General features: G+C 38.5%; 1 protein-coding gene across 4 annotated transcripts in view; it reads right to left on the bottom strand.

The window, feature by feature from the left end:
• LOC126354451 (uncharacterized protein KIAA0930 homolog) overlaps positions 1-23,847 on the bottom strand; it is a 104,534-nt gene that overhangs the window by 42,256 nt on the left and 38,431 nt on the right. For all 4 annotated transcript variants that reach the window (XM_050004141.1, XM_050004142.1, XM_050004143.1 and 1 more), the window contains exons 3-8: positions 19,656-19,835; positions 19,471-19,572; positions 5,862-6,002; positions 5,528-5,666; positions 3,794-3,900; positions 3,508-3,670 (exon numbers count right to left, since the gene is read on the bottom strand). In XM_050004141.1, the coding sequence (XP_049860098.1) occupies positions 3,508-3,670; positions 3,794-3,900; positions 5,528-5,666; positions 5,862-6,002; positions 19,471-19,572; positions 19,656-19,835 (832 nt within the window). The remainder of the gene's footprint in view (positions 1-3,507; positions 3,671-3,793; positions 3,901-5,527; positions 5,667-5,861; positions 6,003-19,470; positions 19,573-19,655; positions 19,836-23,847) is intronic.

The raw sequence follows: 23,847 nt of genomic DNA, 5'->3' as shown, positions 1-23,847 counted from the left end.
GTACTCCTTTTTGCATTTCTGTGCTTCTGTTTGCAAAGCATGAAATTTCACTGGTGCAGGTGAAGGTTTGTTGGTAAGATGTGCTCTTGTAGCTACACATGTAGCTACTGAAGATGAGGGTGTGACCTTGGAGCTGCACGATTTCACAACCGTGGCAATGAACTGGAAGTCCCAAGTCTGAAAAGCCATGTCCTTCGTAGGTCAGGGTGTAGCAAGAATTGTACTATAAATGCCAAAGGATGGTGTAAAAAGTTGGCTAGCTGCAAACATTTTCTGAGCAAATGTAAGTAGGAACCTTTTCCGTCACCCAATCTCCTGATTGGCTCTTTCACTGAGGTATGTGGGGCAGTCACGGGAGGAAGCAGCTTGATCATCCTTACAATTCACACAATGAGGTGAAGGAGGATGGGTACTCACCCTCATGAGTGTCCCTGCCACAGGTTACACATATGGCTGCACTTTCACAAAGTTCGTGGATGTGATTGTAGCAGTGACATTTATAGCCAAGTGTGGAACTTGGGATATGTGGTCTGACAGTAACAACTTCGTAGCCAGCCTCAATTTTAGATGGAAGTACCACATGGTCAAATGTGAGGAACAGAGTGTGTGCTGGCACTCATTCTTAATCAACTCTTTCCATCATGCTATGAACTGCCGTCACTCCCTGGTCAGTGAGATAGGCTGTTATTTTAACCTAGGTCAGGCCATCAAGCAGCCAAGTGTATATGACATCACGAGAGGAATTCAGAGTGTAGTGGGCCTCTACTTTTTACAGGATAGATGTGGAGAAGTGTTGCATTGAGCAGTTTCTGTGCCTGAAAAGCACTGTCTCCAAAAACAAGGTTCCATTATCCAACCGAGAGCATGACTTCACAGGACCTGCAGCGACATCTAAACCCTTCTGAATAAGAAATGGATTAATTGTCATAAAATTGTGACCGTCTTCTGTGTGTGACACCACAGGGGATTGGAGTGCAGCCAGGACAGGTGTGTGATTCTTTCATCTCAACCCATTTACAATTACAAGATGAGGAGCTCATCGTGGAGAAACCCCCACGGTGGACAGCAACTCCAATGGCACACTCCTTCCTGCTGGGGGTCACATCTCCCAGATTCCAGACAGAGGGATCAATTGGCATACAGGAAGGTACCAGGTTAAGCAATCACCATTCCCTGTGGCTGGATTTTACCAGGGTTTATGTATGAGCCCTACTTGTCGACCCAGGGCTGGGAATTACATGTTACCCAGTCACCTTTTATGTGCAAACACACATGGGCCAGCAAACACCCAGGGAGGAAGAAGAAGAAGGAGGAGGGGGGGGGGAGAAGGGGGAGGAGGAGGAGGAGGAGGAGGAGGAGAAAGATCTCAAACACCAAAGCGGAGGAAGGTAGGAAGATGAATCCATATACAGTTTTATCAAGAACTTCAGTTACCTGAAGAAGGCGTACAACTCTGTCCCCAAGATAGGGGAAAAGAATAGGAAGAGAATAGACATGCAGCATGGATAGGGAGGTAGCACTCCAAAGGCTGGCACCCACTGGTAGCCAAGCATGTACTCACCAGAGAGTGGTGAGACCCCTGAAGACATCAAAAACAAGATAGTTATGATAAAACAATGCTTCACTACTGTGTATAGGCCACCTAGTTGTGTGGAGAACCTGTTTTATATGCCCACACCATCAATAGCAGGATTACAGTTAAAGACAAACACATTCCCAAGAGAGATACTTCGGGCAGGAATCATATCAATCATCAGCCCACATGTAAATACTGTTCAGTGTGAAGCTGGCATGACCACCATTAAATTGTAACACAGAGAAAGCCCACCATAAACATGCAACATGCAATGATCTGTGACTTACAAGCAGACACATGTGGACAGATTAAAGATTAATTAACTCGAGCCTTTCTACAAACACTAGCTCTTCAATTGCTGGTGGAAATTGGTTTTCTAATTACACGCTGGTTATTATTATTACATGGTATTTTCGTAAGCCCTTCTTTAGCCCCCCTCTGCCCTCATTCTTCCCTCCTTTTCACCCTGATCTTTCCCAGACATATGCAAAATAGTAGCACCCCCATATCTTTACTGACAAAGTTCTTTTTTCTGTGTAGTTTGTATCAGACCTGTCTTCATTTGTATCTACTATTCTTTACATACGCAACTGCTTTTTATACATTATTAATTACTGCAGACTTCAAAACCTGGTAATTACTTCCCATTACCCTCAGATCAACTGTTATACCGTCTGTGTGTAAAAAGTTCTACAATTTACTGCAGGTAATTTTTGTTCAAGAAATATTAAATCTGGCATCTGTATTATGTATTGTCAACAAGGTACAATTTCAGCTGTTGTTGAGAGGTTTTGATATTTTTGACATTTTACATTACAAAGGTGGAAAGACCATATGTTAACTGCCAATTGAACACCTTCTCTTAAGTTTCCATAACAAGCAAAGATTAGGCGTCTGGAAATATGGTAGCTAAACTAATTTTCAATCAATCACAATGTGAACATTTGGGAAATGCACAGTTAAATATCAGTGAAAACATCTGAGGTGCAATTTGGTACACAACTCCATCAAATATGGCTGTGAAATGCAATGAAGTATCAACACTATTTGGGTGCTCTTTTAGTCCCTCCAGTAATAATGCACAAGCAGCACCAAACCACCTTAAGAAACACGTGTTCTAATAAGATTAATGGAACAATTCTTTCCATATGGAGAAGCAGAGGGCATATCTGGATAAACATAAAAAGCAGCAATAATAAAAAATTTGAACTATGTAAACTAATTCAAAAAACTGTGTGTATTTATAATATATGCTGTGCAATAAAAGTGTCTACTCAGATATGAACACTGAAACATGCTACAATGCTACAGAACTTAAATGCACTAAGACACTTACACATACTAACAAATATGCAAACAAAACATACAAAATAATAACAAACAACAACAATAATAATAAAAACAACAACAATAAAATGGAATTTTAAACTTTTGATGGGCTATGGCTGGGAACAATTGCACAAATCAGCAAAAATGTTCAACAAAAGTTAATTTCTTGATTCTAAAAATAAAAACTCTATAAAGTGCAAAAACAGCATAATGTTGCTGTACTAATCTTAAGTTTAGTAAATCAATATGTCAAATCGAAAATTATAGTCTTTAAGTTTTAGGAAGGGGACGTACAGGTAGGTTTTAAGACAGTCTGCCAATGAAAGTGTTGTGACTTTGCGTTAGACGTAAGGCAACAAATTCCAAGAACTCAAAAACAGTAATAAATAAAAGATTCCACATGATGTCTATGGGGAGCACAAAACTAAAATGAGTGGCTAAGAAATTTATTTAGCTTCTCTTTCTTTTAATATAAAAAGAAAACAGCTATTAGAAAGAAGGAATGACTGTTCCGTGACTGAATGAGTCAGACAATAAGACAGAGATGATCAATTATTTTCTATTAAAATAGATAAAAATTATTCCACATCATTTTCTCTCACCATCTCGTACATCTCCAGCTTCTATTTCTGTCACACCATTAGCCATTGAGTCCAATCCCTCATTCTCGGATCGAGATTTAGGTCCTGAACTCTCATATGGCTTTGTCTTCCATCCACCACGCACAAAATTATTAAGATTTGCACTGGGATCGCTCAAACGTCTCTACCAAATGTGCAAACATATTATTTTAACAAATAAAACCAAAAGTTTACATTTTTATGTATATTTTAAAAACTTTACAGTATCATCATTTTATTTGAGAATATGCACTAAATGTATTATTACCCGGTGTGTGTAAACAAAAAAATCTTCCGGGTCTTCATCCCAATCAGAGTCCCACATGTCAGTTGCACAAAGTCCAGGTTCCGATGTTGGGGTTTCCGCTCCAGAGCCTATACATTTTTACATGTAATTTAAGAAGATATTAATATAAATACAAAGTATGAAACAATCTGTAAAAACTAAAAGTTAAAAAGCACTGTAGAGCAACTGAAATGATCATGTTTGCCAGAATTTTGAATTTTTGAAGTCCAGACACTGACACAAAAGACAGTACAACCATGCAGAGATTTGTGCTGAATCAACACAGAATGTGCGTATATGAGGAGATTCTCCAAAACTTTAAACTGGCTATTAAGTGACAAAGACAGTGGGTACACAATAACATAAGCATTACTGGAAGAGGGCGAAAGCACTGCTAGTTTTTCTTCATGCAGAGTGAGGGTGAAGCAATATTGGTGTAACATATAGCAGAAAATAGTGCTTCTTCACCTCAGCTTATTTGTGAGTAGTTTTGAAACACATACAATATTAAATCACACCAGTTTTATGGTTTATTTAATATGATTTGTTATTTATATTAACACTTATTGTAAAGGCAACATGTAAAGTTTGTAAATGGTTGTTATTCCTAGAATGAAATGCACATGTATTGTGCTGTCACTGGTCCCTGATTGGGGACTGGACAGATAGACAAACCATATGATGTATCACTCAAAGTACCATTTGAGACTAATGAATGGTAGAGGAAACAACTTGGTTAGAGAAAGCTAGGAAAGTACAGCGAGTGATTTGTCATGTGAAAGTAACAACATCATCTGGCATCAGCTGTCACACAGGTCAGATACAAAGAACAGTCTCAGATGCCATGAGATTATGAAAATATACTGAAGTTCTCAACTTTTTCTGTAATGTTCCATAGCTGTTAAGAAAATGACTAAATGGAAATAGCTGTAGTTTTCATAACTGACAATTATCAACAATGAGGCAGGTCGTGTGATGGAACAAGCGAACTATAGAGTACTAGCGCTACCTCACAATCCCCCATGGCTGATGATGATCACCACCACCACCAACTTAGGAAAGTACAAGCTTCAAATGGTACTGATTCAGAACACAAATCAGTGACATTATTAACTGCATCAGAATAGTAATTAATTAATTATATAACAAACTTAACTTTACCCAGACACTTTCAACCTGTAATTGGATTGTGTACTCAGTCCATAAGAGAATCAGTTTACCTGTTAATGGCAGTTAACTTTGATCCTTTTTTGCAAGTATTGAACAGTTTTTGCAAACTGAAAAATTGGTAAAAGAAAGAAAATTATAAAATTCAATATAATCAGCAGTTCCATAAAAGATAGTTTCAACCTAAGGATCCAAGGACAGGGAATAATTGCACCACACTTCTCCTGTCCTGTAACTTCCAGATCATTTTGGCACCTAGAATGATGCATGGGGAATTCTACTAATCTTAGCATTATGAAGTTGCTTCGCTTAAGCTTTGTCCTCATAGTCTCACTATTGCTGAATCTCTGTTACCAAACTTTTCCTGTTCTCTTTGTGTGGGCGGTTTCTTTCTCTGCATGGCTCTGATTTTGTTAGCAGTTGAAGTGGAAGACATAGACATAACCACTAAAACTCTAGATGTGTCACACACATATCACATTTACTGGCCATGACACGAAACCAACTAATAAGTACACGGCTAACAATTAACAGCACAATTATACCCACCTTTAGGTTTAGTTACTGCCATTTCAGCATGGCCTTTTCCTTGTGGACCTTTCATCCGTACAAATTCTACACGTTGTGTTGTTGCACCAGAGAACAATCCAAAAGTCATTCTCTGTGCCATTTTGCTACTTAAGCTTGACTGCAGACAGATGCCAACAACACACACAATGAAAATAATTTTTGTACGTACTAAGATTGGACTATTTTAATGAAGTGTTACAAATGAAAATATATACGAATAATTTCATTACTTAATTGTATTTCAAAAACACTACGCACAAAGGACAATTATAGTTAAAAAATTAAATGACCAGAACATTATGATAAATCTTACCCTGGCATCATATACTTTCTTGAGGGCATCATATCTAATAGAACCCAAAAAAATGACACCCTGAATGGCACCATCTCTGTCAGATGCCACAAGCTCTACGCACACCATCTCGCCATCTCTAACCAGTATGTCACAAAATACCTGTAACAACATTTTAGCATTCTGAATCACTAAAGTGTGAAATGAGGAAGCAAATAAATTCTCAAAACAATGAGTAAAATTTATTTGTGTACCTTGATACCACTGAAACTTAATACTATATAAAATTATACAAAATGTACAATTAATAGGAATTTGGACAGGATCTTAAATTCCATATTTGAGAATATATTCATGCTTGAAAAAACTACCACATTAATGTTTGACTGCTCACACACACACACACACACACACACACACACACACACACACACACACACACAATAATGAGATATCAAAATAAACAACTGTAACTAAACAACAATGGAGACTAACAAATGAACAAACCATTGTCTATGGGTAGTATCTTTGACTGGCATCCTACGCCCTGAATTCTAACTGAGCCACTGTCAAAATTTTGTATAAATTTCATTAGCAATGGCAGCTGAAGACTTCCATCATTAGGAGACAACCTTGTTCTGCCAACAGCCTTGTCAAAGAGGGCAAAGGAGCAGACAGAGTTTCAGGGAACCTCTTGCCTTTTGGATGGGATACTGCCCCTGAAAGGAACATGAATCGGCACTAATCAATGACATGATGATTCAGAAGGCAGTGGTTTCCAGTGCATTAAAGAGAGAATGTGTGTCCACAGAACATTTGGCCTGTAATCGAAAAATTGTCATGAGGATCTGCCTATTGCCAAAAGAGTTCAGGTTAGTTCCCCGTTAGTCCGAGGAGGAGATAACCCAGAGAAAAAGAAAAACCAACAGATGGATAACACTGACTGCCACTGTGGTAGGGAAGCAATGAAATCTGAAAAAGGAATGAAGAGACACAATTTGGGTTGTTGAAGTGTAAAGAAAAGAAGACAAGGATTTCTGGTCAGATGAATATACTGTAATATCAACAGCAGCAGAAAATGGTGTAACAGGAATTGGGTTGGTTATGAATATGAAGGTGGTACAGAGAGTAAATTACTGTGAGCAATTCAATGAGAAAGTTGTTCTCATCAGAACCAACAGTAAACCAATGCCTACAATAACTTTCCAGGTGGAACTGCCAACATCACAGGTAAAAGATGAAGTGATAGAGAAAGTGCATGAGAATACTGATTGAGTAAGTCTGAAAGTAAAGGGAGATAATAATCTGATATTCAAAAACGACTGGAATGCAGTAGTAGAGGAAGGAATAGAAGAAATAGTTACAGAAAAATATGGGCTAGATAGCAGGAATGAGGGAGAAAAATTAATCAAGTTCTTTAATAGTGAATAAACTGTTCAGAAATTACAATAGGATTAGGCATACTTGGGAAAGGCTCCGCAACATGTGTTGATTCCAGTTAGATTACAACTTGCTTTGGCACAGAGTCCAACATCAGATATTGGACTGTGTGAATAGTTCATCTCCTACTACCTATTGCATGTGCCCCTGTTTCTCATTACAAATCTTAAAAGTATTGTCATAGCTATTAAAAATTCACAAGCTTTTATTTTCAGGGTTGTCTGTAGAGGGTTAGGAATATGTTGGGGATAGGAGAAATTATTTTATACCTTTCAGTCCAATATGAAAATGTGTTATATTAAAAATTTATTTTTATCTAAATAATTATTTTCTGCTTTTTAGTGTTGTAAGTGTTAATTTGCCAATGGATTTTAATCACTCTGACAATATATGTTTTATGTGAATAATTATTTATATATGTACTAACTTTTTAACCCAGCTTTGGTAGAGTATGCCGTTGTAACCCAAGGACAATAACTTTATTATATAAAAAAGGATAAACACACGGGACACAAAGTACATTCTATAAACAACAAACAGACAGTGTGTGTGCTGCAGCCTATATGGCCATAATTCTAACAGGGGGAGCAGCCTCTAGTGGCCGAATCAAGCACAAACTTCACGCGAAAACTATGAAGTGGTGCACACACAAATTTGGTAGTTACAGCATCCATGTATATCACATATATTCACACATTTCATTCACCCCCTTTCTCTGGCCATCTTCTCTTCCCTCCTCTATCTGCTCAGCTGTGCTCATTCAGTCACATACCACCTGGAGCAGATTCTGGTCCTGGACAACACCCATGATGTTAGGTGTTACCAATCATTTTCACCTCTACCCCTACTGAACGGACTGAAAGGAAAGAATGTTGATATTGCACTGTCATCCATTTCTGTGCTATACTTAAAATTTCAAGTCTCTAGCTCATTGGGAAGTTAGTTTCAAATCAATTACAGTCAAGAAAGGCTTTTAGTAAAAATGTGTTAAAAAGGGCAGTTACAGAAGGTGGACAGGCAAACAAGGAAGATAACTGTGATGAAACATTACGTAACAGAAGAAATACTTCATCTGACTACCAAAAGAAGAAAGTGCAGAAAGATAGGGGGTATGATAGGAGTACAGCAATATAAATTACTTAGGAATGAGATAAACAGAAAGTGCAAGGAAGCAAATGTGAAATGGCTGCAGGAAAAATGTGTAGAAATCAAAACAGAAATTGTAGTCAGGAGGACTGGTTCAGCATACAAAAAAGTCAAATCAATGTTGAGTGAAATTAAAAGCAAGGGTGACAACATTAAGGGTCCAGTAGGAATTCCACTGTTAGATGCACAGGAGAAAGCAGATAGATGGGAAGATTACACTGGAGGCCTCTATAAATGCAAGACTTGAGCGATGACAGGATAAAAGAAGAAATGGAATTCAGGATGGAAGACAAATGAGATTCAGTGCTACAGTCAAGAGTTTAAGACAGCTTTGGAAGGCTTATTATTTAAAAAAAGATGAAAAGTATAGATTAAATTACTTTGGCATTTCTGAAATATTGTGACTATTCCAAGTTGGTGTACAGAATCAGTGAGACTGGAGGCATATCATCAGACTTTCAGAAAAATATTACTGCCCACAATACTGAAGACAAAAGGGCAGATAAGTGCAAGATTTGGCATAACACCTTAAGAACGAAATATAAGAACTGAAAAGAAAACTGAGTAGCTGTTATATGATTATCAGTACAGTGAAATTCCTATTTCACATTTTCGTGTAGTCCAGACTTAAAAAATGCAAAACTGAGAAAAATGCAGAATCAAGGAAAATGTTAAGACCCACCAAAATACAAGCAAAAACCCATGTATTGGCATATATGACTAAAAATTCCAATCCTTTCCAATAGTTTGTATAAAATCTGTCTAAGCGGAGGAAATTAAATGTGCAATAAAATGTTTAGACAATAATGTATGCTAATGAATTTCATCAGTTCTTACAAAATTACAAATGTGTAACAGCAGGTAAAAACTTATAAAAAAAATTTAAATTGGCATCTGGATACAAGGCAATGGAGCTATTTTCTGACATGCTATGACCACAAATTATACACTCATAACCTGCATTTTCAAGAGATCGTCTTTTGTGGTCATGCAGAAAAAAAGCAAAAATTGATGAACATATTGAATTAAACCAAAAACATCACAGCAGTATTTACGCCATAATCGTAAATGTGGACATCTGCTTAATGATAAACATTGTAACTATTGCTGTTACTTTTTAATGCTTTCCTTATGAGCTGCATTTCATATGCTCAGCACAGTTAAAGTGTTATTTTAGGTTTGATGAGAGAAACAGAGATGTGATAAAATGCGTTTACGTCCTCAGTTGATGTTACAAGCTTATTAGAAGTTGGCTCAGTAAATTTCTGTATACTGTGCAAAATGTACATTTGAAAGGAAGTTCAGAAGATACATTTTCACTTCATGCCCTCTGTCATTGCTGCCAATCTCTATGATCTACAGTGTGCAAAGTATACACGTGAGTAGTGCATGTAGTTGTTGCAATTGTATCATGTCATATTTGAACACGAAAGTCTTTAAAATGCACTATCACAAAACCCTTATTCTATTTCTGTGTGACACTTCTATCATAGCACATCATCTGCATGAAAAGTATATTTTCAGCACTTCACAAAATGCTTTCATTCCTACCTGCTTGCACTCTCATTGTTGAAGGGCCACTCCATCCCTCCCCCCCCCCCCAAACCCCCCCCCCCCCCATCCGCACCCCCCTGCCGCACACACACACATCCAGTAGATAAGCTCTTTTACATGTGTTAGTGTTGTGTGGTGGCTGTACTGGCTATTGAGTGACTTAAAAAGTCGTCAGCCAAGAGTTCACTAGCCAGAAATGGGCAACACTTCTTTGATTATGACCGACCACATTCTTCAAGACTCAATGTTTGAATTTAAAAGGTTGATGATTGATATTACTGCTGCATGCAGTACATCGAAATTACATGCAAAAAGATGAGTTATATGTGGCACTAGAAACACGTACTGGCTTGGTCCAGAACACTGTGCATTGACTGTTTTGTTTTTCCATTACCTCTGCAACCTAGCAGTAGTTGTATCACAATTGCATGATGAAGCTGAATGTTGCAAGTTGTGTTGGCTACACCAATTGTGGATTACATCTCATGTCTCCCGTCTCCACAACAGCCTGAAATATTCCCTAAACTCTACCGCCAACTGTGGTATGAACCATCTGCCTTTTGTACCACTTATAACTCATTCAGTCACATCAAATGTCAATAGCTAAAAACCAGGACAAAGTAAAGCAAGACTTCAAGTAAGAACTTGGAATCGAGGGAAACCTGACTAGGAAGAAATGTAAAATCTTTTAGCATTGATCTTATGAGTTTTTCACAGGGACTACAAAATTTATGGTGTAGAATCATAAAAAACATAAAATTGTAGAACTTTAAAAATCGAAGTTCCACTGTAGTTCTGATGTAGTTCGCAATGGCAGCAAGGCTCAAGGAAAATCTAGAGATATTCACTGGATATTTCAACCCAGAAAAATAATTAACAATGCACAATGGTGTAAGATATTCAAAGTTTTGAGAAAAATAGGAGTAAGCTATAAGGAAAGATAGGTAATATACAATTTGTACAAAAACCCAGGAGTAAAATCAAAATGGAAGACCGAGAACCAAGTGCTTGAATGAAATAGTGTGCAAGAGAGTGAAGCAATCTTTTGTCCCTACTATTCAGTCTATACACTGAAGCCATGATAAAAACCAAAAGAAAAGTTCAAGAGTGGGATTAACATTTATTGTGAAAGTATGTCAAGAATAAGATTCACTGATCATGCTGCTGCCTTCACTGAATGTGAGGAAGAATTGCAGGACTCATTCATAGATTGAACAGTCTAATGAACATACACTATGGACTGAGAGTTAAATGAAGAAAGGCAAAAGTAATTAGGAGTAGTGGAAATGAGAGTAGTGATAAACTTAACATCAGGAGGAGATTAGTGTTTAATGTTCCATCGACAATGAGGTCATTAGAGACTAAGCACAAGCTCAGATTAGGGAAGGACTGAGAAGGAAATCGGCTGTACCCTTTCAAAGGAATCATCTCGGCATTTGCCTGAAATGATTTACGGAAATCACAGAAAACCTAAATCAGGATGACTGGAGACGGGTTTGAACCGTTGTCCTCTGGCAAGAATTACGGGGCAATCTGCAAGGTATGGTAACTGAGGTGAACTCCACAAGCCAAGAAGATCGCTAAAAAAAGCATTTTATTGGATGGCTGGTTTCAACACAGCAATACTGTTATCAGACAACAAAGCTCTGTCGAAAACAGTCATCCAAAAAAAATGCTATTTTAACAATCTTGGCTTCTGAAGTTTTCTTCAGTTACCAACTAACAACTAGATGGGACAGGCTCATAGGATGTGTGGGAATACTGCTACAAATTTGTATGAAGTAGGGCACACATTTAAAATGAGCAATACGGAAGGTAAATGCAGGATTCAGATTTGCATCAAGGGTTCTGGGAAAGTGTAGTATAATTGTACAGGAAACCACACACAAGACTAGTGCTCCCAATTTACTGCTTCCTTGGTTGAGGAGGGAATCTGTGTAATATAATGCTCATGGACTTTAATTACATTGTGTAACGTACACTGTTAACAGTTATACACATGCATAACTTGATGGAAAGGAGGGGGAGGTGCTGGTATTGATGGAGTGCTGTTAATGGACATGATAAGGTTCCCTCAGCTGAACTGGTCATGAAGCTCATTCTCTGGTATGTACCCAGCAATCCATTTTCTCAGTGTGCTGAGAGTGCTGCTTCAGTATCAATATTAAGTGTTGTCATCCATTCACATTATTGTTCTTGTCGTGGTGGTGGTGGTGGTGGTGGTGGTGGTGGTGGTGGTGGGGTGGTGGTGGTTGTTGTTTTCAGTCGAAAGACTGGTTTGGTGCAGCTCCCTATGCTAGGCTATTTCGTGAAACCATCTTCATCTCTGCAAAACTATTCTATCTAAATCCATTTGAACCTGCTTACTGCATTTGAGTATTGGTCTCTATTTACAATGTTTACCCCTTCCACTTTCCAGCATTACCAAAAAGATGATTCCTGGACGTCTCATGGCATGTTCTATCAACCAATCCCTTCTTTTAGTCACACTATGCAATAACTTTCTTTTCTCCCCCATTCAATCCAGCACCTCCTGATCTAACCACCAAATATTCAGCATTTTTCTGCAGAATGACATTTCAAAATTTATACTTATTCCTTCAATAATCTGTTTATCATCCACATTTCACAATCATAAAAAGTTACACTCCATACAAGTATCTCCAGAAAAGATCTTGTAACATTTCAATTTATATTTGATGTTAAAAAATTCCTCTTTTCCAGAAACACTTTTTTCGGTATTGGCAGCCTGCATTTTGTATCCTCTGAACTTTAGTCACCATAAATTATTTTGCTCCACAAACAGCAAAACTCACTACTTATAGTGTCTCATTTCCGAATCTAAACTGGACAAGGGTACATCTAGAAGCGGAGGTTCAAGGATGCAACAGTGTTGTTATGTAAACACTCTTATCGCCCAGCGTTGGCGGCACACCAGCGGGGACATGCACATCTAGAACACCTAGTGTGCGGATCTGGGATAATGTTCCGCTGGCCACTGCGAAAACTCTAAGTCCTTATCTAAGGTCAATGTCCTTGCACAGTATATAAGCGAGCACTCTCTCACACTAAGCTCAGTTTGTGTCTTGCTGCTGCACAGGCAACTGCATTGAACGCCGCCAACATGCCTTACAGGAGGTATCGTCGTACCCGCACAACAGTCTACAAAACCATAGAAAACATTGAACTTACAACAACATCAGGAGACAAGAAAAATCGTATTCCAGTGAAGAGTGTTGCAGCCCACGCCCTCGGTGATGGACCATGTGTTTATCTTGGAAGTACTCTTAATTTTAGCTTAAATATAAACGATACCTTCTCACGTGGAAATGGATGGTTCATCATTGCTATAGTAGGAGGTGATAGCAGAGTTTCTAATGTTCCTGGACTTGAAAGTTTTAATGACACAGAAGTAATTGCCTATCACACTTATCATATGTTTGAAATTTGTAGTAAAGATTTTGGTAAATCAGCGTATGACTCAACATCTCCTCTTGTTTTGTATAAACGAAGTAAAAGAAAAATTAATCAAAATGAGTCTGTATTTATTGAGTTATTTAACTGCATTCCATTAACTGTGTCTTACCTTTGTTGATGTTCATCTTATAACCTGTTTTCAATGCACTATCCATTCTGTTCAACAGCTCTTAAGTATTTTGGCATTTCTGACAATTACAATATCATGCACAAAACACAAATTTACATCTCCCTGACCCCCTCCAATTTCCTTTCCAAACTATTTCTTGGTTTACTTGACTGCCTGCTCAATGTACCTACTGACTAATAATGGTGATAGGCTACAACCTTGTTTCAATTACTGCTTCCTTTCAAGTCCTACAACCCTTATAACTTCAGTTTTGCTTTCTGTAATTTATCCATGCTACCTTCGGAATTTTAAAGCTTTTTTTTCTAGTAAACATGTCAAAAGCTTTCTCTAAATCTACAAATGCTGTCAATGAAGGTTTGTCTATCTTGTAAGATAAGTCTTAAGGCCAATATTGCCTTGTGTGTTTCTAAATTTCACCAAAACATAGATTTGTTTCTTCTTTCTGTGAATCAAATTTTTCAAACATGTGTATTCCCTTCTGCCTGTTTTATTTGCTGCATTTTCATATTTCCACATTAGTATCTGATATACAGGGTGATTATAATTAAAGTTAAACTTTCAAAACACTGTAGAAATAACACCACTAGCAAGAATGATGTCCAGTTGCAACGGAATATTATCAGAGAAGGGTGAAAATGTATGGCAGAAGAAAAAAAAAAGGGTGAAAATTGATCAGTAGATGGTGCTGTATGTCAGAATACATAAATGGAAACACCTGTCATGCACACGACCCATTGAAGTTAGTATAAACACTATCAGGTACACGGGTTTTCCTCCTTTCGTGTCAGTGACGCTCACCGTGACTGTCTCACCCCACCCCCTGCTTGTAAAGCTGTATTACAAGAATGATGACTGTGCACACTTTGCTCTATAGAAGTTCTGGACACTGAAGGATTTGAAAAAAGGTGTTGGTCCGATGACTGCTGTGGGTCTGGAGAAAATGATTTGGAAATTCGAAAAGATGGGTTCTTTTGGTGTGCTACGTTATAGAGAGAGGAAACTAATTGATTCAACATCAGTGAAAGCAGTGGCCACAGCAATGCAGGAGATGAGTTGCGGTGTGCAAACATGTAGTGCATGGAGAATTTCCCGAACATTGGGCATACCCATGAGCACAGTGCATAAAATCCTAAAAAACATCCTTCTTTGCTATCCATTCAAAATTACCCATGTGCATGAGTTGCTTCCTATTGACCTGCCAGCAAGAGAGATCTTTGTTTCAGAATTTCTTGCTCACATTGAAGCGCACAATGATTGGCCATGGAAGATTTTGAGGACAGATGATGTCCACTTCCATTTGACAGGATACATCAGTACACAGATTTGTCGAATACAGGTGACAGAAAATCCACACGCAAATCAACCAGTACCACTTCATCCTGAAAACTTCACTGTGTGGTGCAGGTTTACAGCATCATTCATCATAGGGTCACATTTTTTTGAAGAGACAGGTGCTTCCGGTCCTGTTACCTGTACCATCACTGGTAAGCGCTGTCAGTGTCTTTGGCACAACCATGTCATTTCAGCTCTCCAACAGCGTGGATGGGATCATTTTTATGCAAGATGGCACAGCACCACACATTGCAAATCCAAAAGCAGCTGCTGAAGTGTCATTTCAGAAATGCTAGAATTATCAGCCACTATTTCCCTACAGCCCGGCCGCCCTAATCACCTCATCTGAATCCACGTGACTTCTGGCTGTGGGGCTATCTGAAAGGTGTTGTGTTCAGTGTTCCAATTGCAAACTTAGCTGCATTCAAGGCACGCAATGTGCAACACATTCTGAACGTGATCCTGGAAACACTTCGATTAGTTGTGGATCATACTGTTTCTTGATTTCAACTAGTTGCAGAAAACCGTGGACAGCACACTGAACATGTTTTGTGCCAGCCACACAGAAATTAATAATATGATTTGATTTTGATTGATGCTTTTTATGCGGTTTTTGGCCTCAGGACAATTAGATGTGATAGGACCTTGTTGTAGGGGAAGGGCTTACATAATTAACAGTATCACACCTGTACACCCATGAAAATTGAGTGTACAGTTTGTTTAATGTCAAATGTAAACCTTAGGCATTGTTGTATGATTAGTCACTTGAAGTTGACCAGTAGTATGATGCTTACAGCACCATCTATTGCTACATTTTGTAACTATTTATTTTTCGTCTGCCATACTCCTTCTTCTCCGATAATATTCCATTGTAATTTGACGTCATTCTGACCAGTGGTGTTATTTATATGGTTTGAAAGTTTAAATTTTTAATTAAAATCACCCTGTATATTACAGTAAGAGACAAGGGATGACACATTTGAAATTGTACCATGTTATGAATGAGCTAAAAATATGGTTTTAAGGTTTCAGGGTCCCTAGGTCTTGCCTCTGGCAAGAGACACCACAACCCCAAACCTAGGTTAGGTTAGGTTATTGTTGTTTAACGTCCCGTCGACAACGAGGCCATTCGAGACGGAGCGCAAGCTCGGGTTAGGGAAGGATGGGGAAGGAAATCGGCCGTGCCCTTTCAAAGGAACCATCCCGGCATTTGCCTGTAACGATTTAGGGAAATCACGGAAAACCTAAATCAGGACGGTTGGAGACGGGATTGAACCGTCGTCCTCCCGAATGCAAGTCCAGTGTGCTAACCACTGCGCCACCTCGCTCGGTCAACCCCAAACCAATCTCAAGAGCAATTTAAAATGGTAATTAGGGGAATAAAAACCCTCGTGACATTTCTTTTACAGTTTACTGAAATTCTGCTATTACTCCTAACAATTGTTTGGCGTCACAACAGTACTCTCCATTTTGGGGTTTTACAATGGATTCTTGACTGTCATTTTTGTCCCTTCACAGTTTGCCAATGACACTCAAATTATTACACTTCGATTTCTGTATTGGCAACTTAAACGGCAAATTATTTCTTATTATTGAACAATCTATTGTTTCACCAATTTTGCACTGACGAGTGTTTTCTTTCTCTGCAAACTTAAATATAATACTTACTACTTGTTGTTTCTTCACTAGAACATTACTCTCAATCATCAACAGTAGCATGATAAATATAACTTCTTGCCCCTTTCTCAATTTTTTACAGGCTGTTAATATTTGTAATTTCAGCTTCCCTAATGACTTCCTTTTTGTTATTTTGATAATTACTGCACTTTTATGATTGTTCCCTGTGCAGTGGTTATTATAAATTAAGAAACCAAATGAATGGGATAGTGAAACATATAGCGAAGTTGAGCTCACTGATATATTTTTTGTCTTTCTTCATATAGGTCAGATGACTTCAAAATGCCAAATCCAGTAATCATTCAAATTTACCAATTGTGATCAAGGTTGTAAAAAAAAATCGAAATGCATACAATACATGCTAAAAATTACTGACAAATATTAAATGCATTCCAACAGCCCTCGCCATAGCAGTAGCACTCAACTATATATGCACGATTATTGAAACTTGCTTGCTCTGCATTCGGAGTTACCGAGAAGTTGCATTGCAATGCACGTATAACAAACGATCAAAAAGTTTCGGTTCACAGGCCTTACAGTCCATAAGTGGTATGCCAATCAGGCAAAACTTCCATGAGTCATGAAGCAATCATGTCCTGCTGCATAAGGAAATCAGTAACTGCCTCCTTCACTTCATCACCTGACACGAATTGTCGACTCTCCAAGGCCTTTTTTAAGGACTGAAGGTGTGATAATTGCATGCAGAGAGATCAGGACTATAGGGCAAGTGCTCGAGTGTCTCCTACTTGAGTTGGCTTAACTTCTGTTGGCTTCCCACAGCATCTTGTGTTTAATTGCAACCACAGAATTTGGCACACCATTCCACAATAGTGGTTTCGACAGCCGTGGTGCCCCACACACATTTTTCATTCTCTGGTGGATGTTTATAGGTGACTGTCCTTCAGCAGCCAAGAGAAGGGTAACAGCATGTTGGTCCTCTTTGGACACATTTGGTAATACAGGGTGATTCAAAAAGAATACCACAACTTTAGGAATTTAGAACTCTGCAACGACAAAAGGCAGAGTTAAGCACTATCTGTTGCCAATTAAGGGAGCTATAAAGTTTCATTTAGTTGTACATTTGTTCGCTTGAGTCGCTGCTGACTAGGTGTCAGCGTCAGTTGATGCTAAGATGGCGACCGCTCAACAGAAAGCTTTTTGTGTTATTGAGTACGGCAGAAGTGAATCGACGACAGTTGTTCAGCGTGCATTTCGAATGAAGTATGGTGTTAAACCTCCTGATAGGTGGTGTATTAAACGTTGGTATAAACAGTTTACAGAGAATGGGTGTTTGTGCAAAGGGAAAAGTTCTGGACGGCCGAGAACGAGTGATGAAAATGTAGCACACATCCAGCAAGCATTTGTTCGCAGCCCAGGAAAATCGACTCGCAGAGCAAGCAGAGAGCTGCAAATTCCACAATCAACTGTATGGAGAGTCCTACGAAAAAGGTTAGTTATGAAACCTTATCATCTGAAATTGGTTCAAGCACTGTCTGCAGCTGATAAGATTAAAAAAATCGATTTCTGTGATTTTATCCTTGCTCAAATGGAAACAGATGAATCTTTCATTTCAAAGATTGTGTTTAGTGATGAAGCAACTTTCCACACTAACGGGAAAGTCAACCGTCACAATGTCTGTATATGGGGCACAGAGAATCCGTGGGAAACAACTCAGTATGAACGTGACTCACCTAAGGTGAACGTTTTCTGTGCCATTTCAGCCAATAAAGTTTTTGGTCCCTTTTTCTTCAAAGGTGCTACTGTAACTGGACTACAGTATCTGCAGATGTTAGAGAATTGGCTGTTCCCTCAGCTCGAACAAGAAGCACAACAATTCATATTTCAGCAGGATGGAGTGCCACCACATTGGCACTTATCTGTCCGTAACTACCTGACCGTCAACTACCCGAGGCGATGGATCAACCGCCAGGCAGCCCGTGACAGAGCACTTCATCACTGGCCTCCATGAAGCCCTGATCTTACCCCCTGCAATTTTTTCTTATGGGGGTATGTTGAGGATATGGTGTTTCAGCCACCTCTCCCAGCCACCATTGATGATTTGAAACGAGAAATAACAGCAGCTATCCAAACTGTTATGCCTGATATGCTACAGAGAGTGTGAAACGAGTTGGAGTATCGGGTTGATATTGCTCGAGTGTCTGGAGGGGGCCATATTGAACATCTCTGAACTTGTTTTTGAGTGAAAAAAACCCTTTTTAAATACTCTTTGTAATGATGTATAACAGAAGGTTATATTATGTTTCTTTCATTAAATACACATTTTTAAAGTTGTGGTATTCTTTTTGAATCATCCTGTAATGTTGAGGTAGTTCATATTTCAGCATTTATCCCATACACATCGGAAAGACAAAACTGTCACTAATCCCTTGCCTACATGTTAGTGCTCATACACATGCATTGGAATTGTGCAACATCATATATATGCCTCAGCAATGCCCTCAAACAGAAAATATTTGATCGCCCCTTAAACACATTCATGTGTTCATGGAAAAAAAAAAAAATTATATATCTTTCAGGGACATTGACTGTGGTGGACCATAAACACAGTTCACAGGTGCATTCTTGCACATATATATAAGACTATTTTTTTTTCTCTCTCTATTATACAAATGAAACTCCCTTTTAGTTAGCAAATATTAGTTCAACTGAATAATTTCATTAATACTTTGAGTATCTATAAGTAAACTCCAATGCTCAGAACCTGAGTATCAAGATTAGTTTCTATCCCATGGTTAACAAATTTTATTTCTTTGTTAAATTTCTATGCAAGTTAACAACAAAACATCAGAATACACAACAAACTTTATTTAACAGTCTCAAAATGCCACATTGACGAAAAGACGTAGATCATACCTCATCAAAATTGTCAACCATGAAACAAATGTGAGGATACGTCATTTCTTCCACCTCTCCCTTCATATCCATCCGTCTGCGGCTTGGAGAAGCATAAACTTTCTGAAAGGCAAATGTACATATTAAACAACATTATCACAAAGTTAAAGCCGACAACAAATTTAAAACTGCTGATGGAAACTAACCTGTGAATGTCTTTTCAGGACTTGTAGTTCATTAGGACTTGTTCTTGTGCATATAGCAAGTGTGAGAGTGTAGTCAAACTGATGTATAATGAGATTTAAATAAACTGTTTCTTCCCAGTCAATGTCAGGATCACCAATAGGTAGTTTCCGACTGTCTTTGCGGAACACGTCTACTTCTGTCTGAAAGTGAATTGCAAATTTCAAGTAATTGCTACGTCATAACAACCACATTATGAGGATGAACTTCAAAGTATATTTCTCTGGAATTTAAAGTGAAAGTCAAATGGGAAAAGTTTAATATTAAAGCAATATGAAAACAACTTTAAGCCATTTGTTGGTAAGTAGAGATGCTGATTAACAGATAGTCACAACAAACAGATTGTTAAACAAAGCTTTTGGCCAAAGAGGCCTTCACCAGAACAGATAAAACACACACACACACACACACACACACACACACACACACACCTCTATTTAAAAGGTTTATTTTCATAATAATATTTGAATAATGCTCATGAGTGCATTCACTATCTACTCTTCATATAATTTGATCAAGAACACGATCTTTCCAGAAGCTTTCTTCCTTTGACACACGTTATTCAGCCAGATCTTTTATTAATTGCAGGGCATTATGGTTTGTACAGGGCTTGCTCATAAAGAACTGACTGAACGTGTGATTGATAGATGCTAACTGTTTGTTATGAACATGTTTGGTAAGGCAGTATGTCAGTTCCATCCAGTTGATCCTCTTTCTAAGAGATGTCAGACTTTATACACAAGGCTAAACATTTAAACTTCTCTGTTTTATTCTCTCATGGTTTAGCACATATTATGTGGGCACTAATGTAATGTCTGATATGAACTATACCTTCTTAAACTTCGTATTTACTGAGTCATCTGAAGTTGGTTGATCTATTTATCACTGATGTCAGAACAATAAAATGATTGGTAGATTACCTGGGAAATCAAAGTAGTCAGATGTCAACATATGCTCCCTAAGTTAAACTGACAACTTGCTCATCAAGGGTACTCTTTCCTATATCCACCCAAGTATTTTAACTATTTTAGATCCAGTTACATATTACCAGTAGTGTAAAGTGCTTATGAAAGAATTTTTAATGTCACTGAGAGGAGTTAAATGACAATGTAATGGATCTTATTTGTGATGTTACCTCTTGATGAGGAAGTGGATCATCATCATCATCATCAACATCAACATCAACATCATCAACAACACCATCTACAATACTACCACCACTACTACTACTACAATCACACCACCACTATTACAACCACATCACCACCACCACCACCACCACCACCACCACCACCACCACTTCACTAAATGGGCAACTAATGATCAAAATAAGCTTCATTTAGCATCTTGACCTTTTTTGTCCCAACTATTTTCTTACCACTAAGTCACTGTCTCTAGAAGGCAACCATCTGTTCATATTGCACCAAATAACTGTTTCTCATCTCTGAACTCCCAAAAGTGAAGATACCTATTCTGAATCAATTTGCACACAGTATCTATGATTCTCTCTGTCTTGGAAAAGAAAATTTATGAAGCAACATCCAATTAAATGATGAGGGCATCTGAAAGAGTATAATAAGGCTGAAGGAGGAAATTGGTCCCGTCCTTTTGAAAAATCCATCACAACAGTTACCTTCAGCAATTTAGGGACATGACAAAACTATTTTATGACCAGATGGGGATTTGAATTAGCATCTGCCCAAATTTTGGTCCCACGTGTTAACCACTGCACCATATTACTCAGTTTTTCTTTATCTTTTTGGTGGTATAGTATTGTATAGATCCTGTTTTTGTTATTTGGACTATGCATCTTTCCAATCTAGTACATCAGGTTAGCAGTCATCAGATAAGGCCTGGCTTTCAATGTATATAATTGGTGGAATTGTTTGGGGGCGTGGGAGGTGGGGGGTGGGGGGGGGGGTGGGGGGGGGGGTGGGGGGGGGGGGTTGAAAGTACTAAACAGTGAGGTCATTAGTCACTTGTCCAAGGAGGTAGGCTATCTGGAGTTGGTGATGATAGCCACGAGTTTGATCAAATCATAATAGTTCGTAGGCATGGCAAAACTGAAGTACTGAAAGTAATATTGATACCAAAGATGGAAAATAATTTAAAGAGAGGCAAAAGATTAGGTCCAACTGGCCTGCAGGTTAAAAAGCATACAACTGCAGGGCTCATCTGCAGTGAGAGACACCCCCCACACATCTGACCCTGCTAATTCAATGCAGCGGTAAGACAATAACGGAAAAAAATAATTCCTTCTAGCTAGAAGAGTGGTAATAGTAAAAGTGAAAAGGCTGAAAATGTAATGAACATCAGGAGCATCTACAATAGTAAAATAAGACAAGAGTGGAAATCAGGTCAGTAGGTGGTAACTGTAGTGAAGAGTCCCCTGGGGCGCATCATACTGTTCATACTTCATCCCTCCCACAACCATCACACCCCAACCCACAAAACATTCTATTCAAAGTTTTAAAGATGCAAATAGAACCTAGTCTCTTGGAGGAAGCATAAAACTGTTTTTCTGTCATCAACTAGAATCAAGGATAAGGAATGCTTAAGGTTTTGCCCTTGTCAAAGTGCTACGTGAAGATACACTCCCAAAAAACTAAAACAAGATGTAGCAGGAAAAGGCATTAATTGTCTCTAAAAGTAATTAAAACAGATTAAAAGAGGAATTATCTTGGCAAGTGGCAGAGGAGATAGACTCAAGAGGCTATCGGGGCCAGTATGCGATGACACGCACCACAAACCTACCCCTATCCTAAAATCAGTTTTAAAATGTTGTACCTGTGTTTAAAAAAAAACTTTCTCAGAGAAAATTTAGAACCAGGCAACTGTGTGTACATCGTTCCTCAAAACTAGAGGCAGAGAATTCAGAACACCATGCTTGGTATGGTTAGTTAGAAGGAAGCAGTCCACTAGAATATAGGTTACTGTTTGTAAGGCTCCCACCCACTATGTGGGGGTGATTCATTAAATAAAATAAAACTAAGGGTAAATCTGAAATGAATGATGCAGAGGCAACATAGGATAGTGGATTGTTTCTGGGAGGAGCATAAGGAGAAGCACTGTGCAGCCATAGTATCCTTGGCAGTGCAGAGTTTGCTCATATTACAATTGCACCACCACATACTGTTCCATCTCACACTGAATGTTGGGTGAGTTGTTGCTCCTCTAGATAAAAAGTCAGTAAGTCCATTTCCCAAAACACCCACTTAATATAGTAACCAAAGACAACTGAGCAAGTAGCACAACTAAGTTCAGAGAAAATATGGTGCATACCAGCTCTCACAGTGTGACAAGAGTAAAATTGATCAATAACCTGTAAACTAACCATCGAGACACTGTGAATTAAAACATGGCCAAAGGAGGTATGTGTAATAATATATGGAGCTTTCTTAATGCCTATCAGCTCTGCCAATAAACATTTAAGATCCCGGCAATGAATGTTGTTACTGAGTAGTGGGAGATATAAAAGCATTTCTCATTCTATTCATGGTTTTCAGGCAGTGCAAATGATATTATCACCTTAATACTCATGAAGAACTGAGAGGGACAGATCCCAAAAGGTCATGGGCTGATAAACTTTAAGTCCTTGAAACAGACTGGTCCTAATTCATGGTCTGGGTGCTAACGAAAGAGGAGTGTATGGGGAGCATATTCTAAGGGGAATGTTTAGCAGAGGGTCTAGGTACAATCCAACTGGTAAACTCAACTGAGGGCAAGTGTCAGGGGATCAATTTACCTTAGATGCAAAAAGAATCTGGTAATGTCCCCACCAACAAGGAGATTGTCTATGGGACTAGGCCAGAGGGCACCATGACCAAACTTACTTCGCAATAATGTACTGGGTCCAATAATTCACAGACAAATGTGCCACTGAGATGTAAGTCTGGCACTATAATCAAGTTGGGATGAAACCATGGCCCAGTAAATATGGAATAGTATAGCATGATACACACACCAAGAGATGTGAGTGAGGAACCAGGGAGCATTATGCTTTTGTTCACTTATTGCATTTTATGGTGCCTTTGGGTACGATTTCCTGTTAACGTTGCATACAGAACACACTGTTTCTATTTCTTCTTTTATAAGATTATCTCACTGCCTGCTTTGAGAATAGTTTTATTATTGTTTCTTAACACTAGGCACATT

Source organism: Schistocerca gregaria, chromosome 3 (assembly GCF_023897955.1).
Source record: "Schistocerca gregaria isolate iqSchGreg1 chromosome 3, iqSchGreg1.2, whole genome shotgun sequence".
Lineage (NCBI taxonomy): Eukaryota > Metazoa > Arthropoda > Insecta > Orthoptera > Acrididae > Schistocerca > Schistocerca gregaria.
This window is presented reverse-complemented; position numbering and strand designations above follow the sequence as displayed.